The sequence below is a fragment of the Branchiostoma floridae genome, chromosome 7 (assembly GCF_000003815.2).
Source record: "Branchiostoma floridae strain S238N-H82 chromosome 7, Bfl_VNyyK, whole genome shotgun sequence".
NCBI classification, from domain to species: domain Eukaryota; kingdom Metazoa; phylum Chordata; class Leptocardii; order Amphioxiformes; family Branchiostomatidae; genus Branchiostoma; species Branchiostoma floridae.
This window is the reverse complement of record NC_049985.1, coordinates 17,282,072-17,290,838: the sequence shown is the minus strand read 5'-3', so window position 1 is coordinate 17,290,838 and position 8,767 is coordinate 17,282,072. Positions and strand designations below refer to the sequence as shown.

General features: G+C 44.2%; 2 protein-coding genes and 1 long non-coding RNA gene across 7 annotated transcripts in view; 2 read left to right on the top strand and 1 right to left on the bottom strand.

The window, feature by feature from the left end:
* Positions 1 to 1,850, top strand: part of LOC118419479 — a 5,981-nt gene extending 4,131 nt beyond the window's left edge. The window contains exon 2 of the long non-coding RNA XR_004831623.1: positions 783 to 1,850. This is a non-coding gene — a long non-coding RNA (uncharacterized LOC118419479). The remainder of the gene's footprint in view (positions 1 to 782) is intronic.
* LOC118420102 (probable xyloglucan galactosyltransferase GT14) overlaps positions 1 to 3,722 on the top strand; it is a 10,751-nt gene extending 7,029 nt beyond the window's left edge. Inside the window, exon 5 of the mRNA XM_035826805.1 lies at positions 2,435 to 3,722. Within this exon, the coding sequence (XP_035682698.1) occupies positions 2,435 to 3,410 (976 nt within the window). The 3' untranslated portion in view covers positions 3,411 to 3,722. The remainder of the gene's footprint in view (positions 1 to 2,434) is intronic.
* A 221-nt stretch (positions 3,723 to 3,943) lies between these two features.
* The window catches only part of LOC118419477, a 20,328-nt gene continuing 15,504 nt past the window's right edge, over positions 3,944 to 8,767 (bottom strand). Inside the window, exons 3-8 of one of the 5 annotated variants that reach the window (XM_035825869.1) lie at positions 7,572 to 7,652; positions 6,644 to 6,703; positions 6,317 to 6,426; positions 6,056 to 6,188; positions 5,736 to 5,829; positions 3,952 to 4,721 (exon numbers count right to left, since the gene is read on the bottom strand). In XM_035825869.1, coding sequence (XP_035681762.1) covers positions 4,504 to 4,721; positions 5,736 to 5,829; positions 6,056 to 6,188; positions 6,317 to 6,426; positions 6,644 to 6,703; positions 7,572 to 7,652 — 696 coding nt within the window. In that variant the 3' untranslated portion in view covers positions 3,952 to 4,503. Of the gene's footprint in view, positions 4,722 to 5,735; positions 5,830 to 6,055; positions 6,189 to 6,316; positions 6,427 to 6,643; positions 6,704 to 7,571; positions 7,653 to 8,767 lie in introns of all 5 variants that reach the window. The other 4 variants (XM_035825871.1, XM_035825870.1, XM_035825868.1 and 1 more) reach the window with 4 other exon arrangements.

The following is an 8,767-nucleotide window of genomic DNA, read 5'->3' as shown; positions in this document are numbered from 1 at the left end:
TGGTGTGTAGTCAAATGAAACTCACCTTACTCACCTGTACGGTGTTTTACCTGGTGTGTCGTCAAAGGATACACACCTTATTTACCTGTAAGGTGTCTTGACTGGTGTGTTGTTAAAAGAAACACACCTTAATTACCTGTACGGTGCCTTGACTGGTGTGTCGTTAAAGGAAACACACCTTAATTACCTGTACGGTGTCTTACCTGGTGTGTCGTCAAAGGAAAGACACCGTACTTACCTGTTGAATGCCCTATCTGGTCTATAGGCAAAGGAAAGACACCATACTTACCTGTATAATTCCCCATCTGAACCATAATCAAAGAAAAGACATCTTACTCACCTGTATAATGCCCTACATGGTCTATAGGCAAAGGAAAGACACCTTACTCACCTGTATAATAGTGGAAATAATTAATCATTATGTTACTTCATGAATATGAGGCTAAGACTATTGGTAAGTTTCTACACTTTTCTCCATCCACACTCCAGGTGTTCTTCTAGCTCATTGTTACAATCTTCAATTACCAGTGTCATATTTGGACAAATTGACAAAATGCTATTGTTGACAAACTTTTTGAGTCGTGAGAGTAATATCACCTGCCAACACTTGTTATAGTGAACTATTATATTTTATACTGTTCCAAGGTGGACATTGGATTGTCCCTGATCAATTTTTGTGAAATACTCCTGTTGGGTTGATCCCATATCTTTGTCTTATTTCATTCTTTTCAAAATAATTTGTCAGTCGGTTTGATTTTGACAGGCTTTTTTTTACATTGCAGGTACCAGTGACAACATCTATGCAAGATGGAAACCTTCATTAAAAACTGCCTGCATTTCTATTACCCAATTTGTTGATATGATATTCCTAGCTTGTCTTGAAAGTTTGGATTTTTGTAGCCTATATACATATATATATCACAAACTTCTAAAACACCACTGTACCATGAAGATAGTTGAACTTTTTTCCAACTTGTGTAACAGATGAAATCTTATGCTAGTACTGTAACAGTTATTTTACTAAGGATCAATAGTGCAGTGCACATTGGGATGTGGTCTGTGCTTGACATTAAGCATATATTTTGAGACTGTGTTTGGCATTGTAGAACTTCTTATAACGTTAGTTGTAAGATGACAATACTTTGGAGACATTAGACTTTGGTCGTCTTGGTCAGATATTTAGAAGATGAAAAGAAGGCTTCAAGGAACTTTGAGACATAGATTAAACATTTAAAGGGTAGCTTTGTTGGAGTCAGTTGCTTGCCAGGTATCTTGTCAATATTTACACTTGCTAATATGTCTCTCTTTGGTTGACAACAAATTTGAAAAAGTTATGTGTACTTGTCTAGGGGACATATATATACATTCAAAAATGCTGATTCAGGAGTGTCATTGATGCAAGGATTTTATCAAGAACTAACTGTAAAAGCCACTAGGTCTGGCTCATGATACGAATGATAAATTTAATTTTCAATCATTTTGGCTTGAGCAGTAGTTAACTAGCATACATGTAAACAAAAGGACATAATGTGAATCTTCATATTTATTCATAGTGCCTTTCGGGTGTTTTGTGATATGAATGCGGAAACGTTGGTGTAAGTATAACTGCATAGATGCATCTTTAATGAGGACCAATTCATTTCTAAGATCTCTAATGGTCTCTAATGCATGTTGCATGCCTACCTGCCAGGCTAGTGTGCTAGCTCTCAAGATTTTATACACTTCAGCAAGTTCAGCTGTACAATGTACAGTGATGTAGTGTTACAACAATGGCTGTGAATGACGTTTCAGAATTACAATGTTCAATGATGTAATGAGTCTGTAATGTCAATAAATTAGATTGCTGTGAAGTCACGTTTCTTCTCTGATAACTCAGTTAGGATATAATCATCTGGTGTATTTTGCCAGCCAGTAGGTACCCAAAGTATAATTCAGATTTACATGAGTTTTGAAGTTTTAATGACATGTACATTGGCAGGACTGTGGTTGGGGCATTTTCCAACACAGTGCTTTAGAGCACTCAAAGCTTATAACGTCAATAACTTATACTAACGATACAGCGCATTGGAGTTAACGTTAACGTTATAGAGCACATTTCGCGAGAAAACTGGTCAGAAACCCGATCGGAAAACTCACCATTTTCCCCAAAAAGCTTCTTATCTTTTTTGATTTCTGAATAGTTGGTCAGTACTCATTTCTTAAAACTGGCAAGTGTTTCCTCTAAAGCTTTGAATTAAAGATTTTATATGTTGGCAACTGCGGTCCGACCACGGCAGACGATAGTTTCGCAGCCATGGTTGCTCGGTCGTTCCCAAGGCACAGTGTACTGCACACCCTGGGAACGAGGTCATATGTCACGGATCACGCGTCACTTCCGGTTTCAGCTTTGCACACGGCACCATAGCGGTTGCAGCACTACGAAAAATATTTCACCCTACGCCGGCCTCGCCTGCCTCTGCCCGGGCCTGGACGCGACGGCCCTGAACCGGAAACTCTTCTCACACGTGACGTCACGCTACCCGTTCTACTTCCGGGGCAGGCCGCACCTGATGGCGCTGGGTAAGATAGAGCGGGAGCAGTGGACCCAGGACTGTTCCCTGCTGACCTTGCCGCAGGCCAGGCGGGTGGTGTTTGCCGGGATTGAGCAAGAGTTCTCCCCGGCGCTTCGGGCGCACTTCGGGCGGAGGGGCAGCCCGCTCATCGTGGCGCCTTACCCCGCGTTCGGACATGTCATCTCAGCTGGGAGTCAGGGCGATGTAAAATCCCACATGAAGGCTGGTGAGCTGGATACAGTACCAAGGGACGTGTTCGTGTTTTTAGCAGCCAGCTCCAGAAACGCGCACAAAATCAGACAGGGTCTCAGACCGCAGTTTCACGTGACGGGGCAGCCGTACAGCTCAGAGGAAGCCGCGCGCGTGCGCAGAGACGGCTCGCCGGTCTGGCTGCTGACGCCCGAGTGCCGCGGGAACTGGGAGGGGAAAGTTGTGGAGTGGATGCGCCATTCCGTCTTCTGCCTGCAACCCCCCGGAGATTCGCCCACCAGGAAGTCCTTCTACGACGCCGTTGCGTGTGGATGCGTTCCCGTGACCTTTACCCTGGAGCACCCGGTTCGATACCCGTTTGACCAAGTCCTGAACTACAGCGACTTTTCTGTCATTATAGACGGGAAAGACGTGACGGACAGAAATATCACCATCCTCAACATCCTGCGAAAAATTCCTTCAGAGAGAATAAAGATGCTGCAAGACAACTTAAAGAAGGTGGCGCCCCTCCTGCAGTATTCTTACCCCTCCACGGTCCCGAGTCAAGACGCCTTCACGATGGTTCTGGAAGAAATGGCTCAAAGGGTTGATGTTGCAAGAAGAAGTAGAATATCTCATCTGTCGTTTGAATCCAGAAATAAATCATGAACAGATGTTGATTCGACAAAAATAAGGATTGTTCAAAAACATTATAGAAGCTAGTATAATGTCATTGCCTTTTTCTATTTTTGTCTAATTTGTGAACTTCTCGGTGTTTTTGGCTGAGAATTTTGTGTATTAATGAATGTCTAAGTCGACTTGTAGTTTACCGACGTTTTCTGCTGATACACAACAGTTATGCTGTTCCATTTTATAACGTTAGTGTTACGGGCGAAAATCCAATAAAGAAACAGTTTCGCTGGAGATATTTTACTATTTTCTATTGCAAGGGAACTCATTCTCTAATCAATTAAAAATGTCCCCCAAATCTGACCGTTGATTATTACATCTATAGCTGCATTTATTCACTATCCGCAAGAGGCGCCCTGCTACCTTTAGTCGCTGACCGCATCACTCAGCACAAACAAACGTACACGTCCTTCCTACATACTCCTGTCAGAAATACACAAGCTTTCATCTCAAATGCTTTTTATTTCAGGTGAGGCGATACAAAGGAATATAGTATCCACAAAATTTAGGGACTCAATCCTATTGGCTCTTTGAGAGTGCCCAGTCGGATTGATACAGGCTTGGGATCTAATGTGGATAGCCGATAGCAGGCCATGAGTTCAACCTTACAGCGTAATGCGGGCCTACATTCTCCCCAGCAAGCTGAACAATAGAGCTGACTATGCCACAGAGCGGAACACAGCAGACGTGTCATTATCAAAGCGGTTATGAACTTACATTCTGCAGAAATAAAAACAACACATGTATCAGCTACGGTCGGGAAGTGCATAGAGCATAATGATTAGGTTTGATGGTGCATACATAGAATAAAATACTTAACAGTGGATCACATGTGATATAAGACGAAACGTGTCGAGCCTTTCTGTTATCCGAATAACATGACTTAAACATGGACTGAAGCTTAAGAAGCACAGGCCGGGACTGCAAACACCTTATCATCAGCATCCTGATACACATACCTTATTATCAGTTTACATTAGTATACACATGTACATGTATAGTCATAATTTCTCCCAGTTTAACCAGCCAACATGGCGGCAGTGACGTCACATCGACCCCCCACAGAGACGTTTTACTGAGGCGCTTTCTCCGTGTAGCTTGGAGGGGCGCCAGCAGGGGTGGAGGGCGCATGCGCACCAGCTTCCGGTTGTTGTTGCATCACTGATCCTGTCGCAAAGGCTGCCGGGTAAGGCTGGGCATACCCTGCATTTGTGACGTACTGCACGCCAGGGGGCGCTTGTCCGGGCGCCGCCATCAGGATTGGGACGACCTGGCCGCTCGAAGACACGACTATAAAAGGGTAAGGCATGACGTCATCATACTGAGGTAACGCACAGTTATATACTGTCATCCTAATGAGGTTACTAGAGACACTTTGCAGACAGTCCAGACTTCTGATATCTAAACTTAGAGTAGCTGTAGTAATGGCATCTCGTCGATGAAGGTTAGACCTTCATGTACGCAGGACGCCAAGAAGCAGTTATAATTACTGAGACGCAACTGGATATGATTTTATAGACTAGACCCCGAACCCCGCTGGTTCGTGCGGGGAGTTAGAGAGGCTATATATAATCCCACCCTCAACAGGGAAGGGGACCTACGTATAGAACTATCCGGCACTTGGGATCGCGCCCCCCTCCCCACCCGCGCAAAATACTTTCGCTCCTGCATTGAAACAACAGGAGCTAATGGACTCGATCCCATTCTTCCGAGCTCATTGCTTCTCATTGGACCTTCCAAAATTCCCATCATTTGCATATGACTTCATAGGTAGGGTAAACCTTGAACCAGCTACCCTTAGTGACACTGATTGAAGATAGTGAAAGCTGTCTGAAACGTCTGACCGTTTCCAAAATCATATATATGTTTTGCGCAATGATGTCATTTACATCTCGCTTGCTAGAAAATGCTGAAACTGGCGTTAGAATTTCTATTTTGTGAAAATAGCAAACGCCATACTAGCAAAACATACTAGCAAAACATAAATGTGCCAGTAGCTACCTTGCCCAACATAAGTGAAGTTATAAACTTTAAATACCGTAAATGCATTTAAGTTCGCTTGGATTTAATTTCGCGGTAGCGGGAAAAATTACTTTTCGCGGAGGTTTTAAGTTCGCGGTAACACCACAGACTGCAGTCTAATACCATTATATAAAAACGTTCGCGGTGGATTTAAGTTCGCGGTGAAGTGGTCATTAACCGCGACCATTAATCCACCGCGAACATTTCTGCATTTACAGTACCAAGCTATTCCTGCATTTCATCAGCCCATGCCCACAACATAAGAATAAGATCTATCAGTACCTTGTCCAGTAGTAGTGAAGTACGCCACCTGGCCTGCAGCGCCTCCTTGCGGCGGGGCTGCGTGGTACAGCACCATGGTGCCGGGGTTCTGGCTCTGTGATCAACAGACATGTCCAAAAGTGATCACAGGATTCCAGTCCGTTGTCTGGTACTTAAGATACTGGACAGTGTCGCCACATGTCGTTACATGAATTCTGAACTGTCGAGCCAATAAATGAATGAGTGAACAAATAGATATGTACGTAAATACAGAAGAAAAAATACATTAATATTACTACGTTATTATCCAGTAGTACCCGTTATTAGCCAGTATTACCCACCGGGACGGTACAGAGCCCAACACAGCACATAATGGAGGAGGCGAAGCTCAGGACGCACTCGGTAAGGCCCAGAACCAGGTTCACGGAGTGGATGCCCGTGCTGTCGCCGTCACGTGCACGATAGATGTACGGCCTGGGAATGAACGTGACGGGCATATCAACAATATTCAGAAGAGAAGAATGAGTTGTGTGTTAAGAGGTAGTGAAAAGTGGTAGATCCTGCTATTCTACTAAACACTGCAAAGGTCTGACGTCACTCACCAGGAGCAATAAAAGCTGGGCCTCTCCACGCCGAGCGCCACGGCGGAGAGGATCCACTGCGCCAGGCTGGTGATGATGCAGATGATGGCCAGAGACAGGAAGCCCGCCATCTGGCAACAGGCAAAAAGGACAGAGATTAAACACTAACGCAAACTTACGATCGTTCTTCAATACAAAAGGTTCCCTGAGATATTTCGGGTATTATTTGATCTCCAGTACCTTTGTGAAATGAGATGAAGAAAAAATTTGACAGGTCGACACATTTTCAGTAAAATGAAAGACGACAGGCAAAGATGTTCTGTAAACAATGACAATCGGCGTTCTTACCGCTCCTTTGTTAGTTGGCTGTTTCCCACTCGTCAGTCCCAGACAGCCTGTTATGAACACCTGAAACACATTAGGGTCATGTAACGCGTAACCGTGTGAGCACTAGGTCATGTAACGCGTTACTGTGTGAGTATTGGGTCATGTAACGCTTTACTATGTGAGCATTGGGTCACAAATCGCATCACTGAATCAGCATTGGGTCATGCATCGCGTTACTGCGTCAGCACTGGGTCATGTATCGCGTTACTGCGTCAGCATTGGGTCATGTATCGCGTTACTGCGTCAGTATTGGGTCATGTATCGCGTTACTGCGTCAGCATTGGGTCATGTATCGCGTTACTGCGTCAGCATTGGGTCATGTATCGCGTTACTGCGTCAGCATTGGGTCATGTATCGCGTTACTGCGTCAGCATTGGGTCATGTATCGCGTTACTGCGTCTGCATTGGGTCATGTATCACGTCAGTGCGTAAGCAATGAGTCAAGTATCGCACCAATGAGTCAGCAATGAGTCATGTATCACGTTACTACGCCATCGTCATAAATCGCCTTACTGCATCATACTTAGCAATGTGGAATAAGCGTGTTCATAACCAAGTATTATTTTTCGTAATGTGATGTAGTTATCACCTATTGATTAACGAGCTTTGGCAAAGCAGTGTGGGGAAATTTGTAAGATAATAGAAGTTCAGTTCCATCTTCCGCCAGACCCAGAGGTTGTGCCCATAGCCAAAGTCATGTTCCGGTCAGACTCGCTTGAGAAAATATATTTCATTGGTCCTAAATTCTTTGTTGCACGCTAACAGGACACTTTCATCTTGTCATAAAACTGTGACGGAGAATGCTGTTACACATGCAAACAAGTACTGTGGTGCGGTCAGGTCTAACGTTTGAGGTTGGCCCTTACAGTAGGCTGTAATTCCCACTCACCATGACGCCGCTCCAGATAGGCGCACTGATCAGGTGGAAGGGGGACCACGGAAAAGCTGCGGCACCGGCTATGCCAAATACCTGGGGTGGGGCAATAAAGGAAACAGGAATTATCGAAAATATAAAAACATAACCAAATGTTTTCTAGTTCACAACTTAAGTAGGTATCTCAATGTTTAATCTGGTGTGCGTTCGCGGCGTCCAAGCGGCCTGGCTATTTGGCAGAGCGCTTAATTAATTTCATCGATAAAAACGGATTTTTTTTTCGTTTTGTGTGTTTTGTTTTCTTTTGCCATTAAGTCAAGTGTAAATCAACTTTAATTGAGACGGCAGCGACGCCGCCGACGTGCTGCAGGGCAGTGACATACCCGCTGAAGGTCCCCTTACGTCGCTAAGTACCTTTGGCCGCAAAGCCTATACTATCAATGATTAACCACATGGTGCTGGACTGGTCCTGTTTATAACGTCTAGCAGATATGTGACAAGGTCAGGCAGCCATGGCATAAATGGCCCGATCAACATGACATAGAACGAGCAAAAAGAACAACCACAAGGTCACACCAGGGCCCAAAATCAGAATTGACCTTCCTTTTTCCAACATCTGCCCACATACCAAATATCACCGCAATACATCCATCAAGAAGATGTTCACTACAAATATCCTCATACTATATCTCCATTTTCACGGAGACAACAGCGACAAAAAGTACTCAATACCCCATAAACTGCAGTGGCTCAAATGCCATTATGGTCTCATTGATGTATTACTCCGCGAGTGGGTACCCTAAACTAGCCGGATCCGAGCCAAAAAAAAACGGCTGCATGGACGCATGTTTGTAGCGGTGAGAAATTCCCTTTTAGCCAGCGGAACTGATCTCAAAAGTTAGATTGGTGAAAGCTTGTTTGTAACGGAAGATATTACCAGGTAAAGCTTTGCAGCCGCGCGCTAGGTCGGAGGTACACAGCCCTGGGTTCTGAGTGGTGCGGTTGTACATTCAGAGCGAAAAAAGTGCCTTTTGTGGGGATTGACTAATCGTAGTTTGTAATTGCTATAAAAAAAGAACCAGTGTCTATTTGACGTTGGCAATTTTTTCCCACGATATAGGGTAAATGTGCTCAATATAGATTGAAAAATCTGCTAAAATTTTACGTAGCGTCATTATGAACGCGCCCATTAAAAACACGAATTATAACAT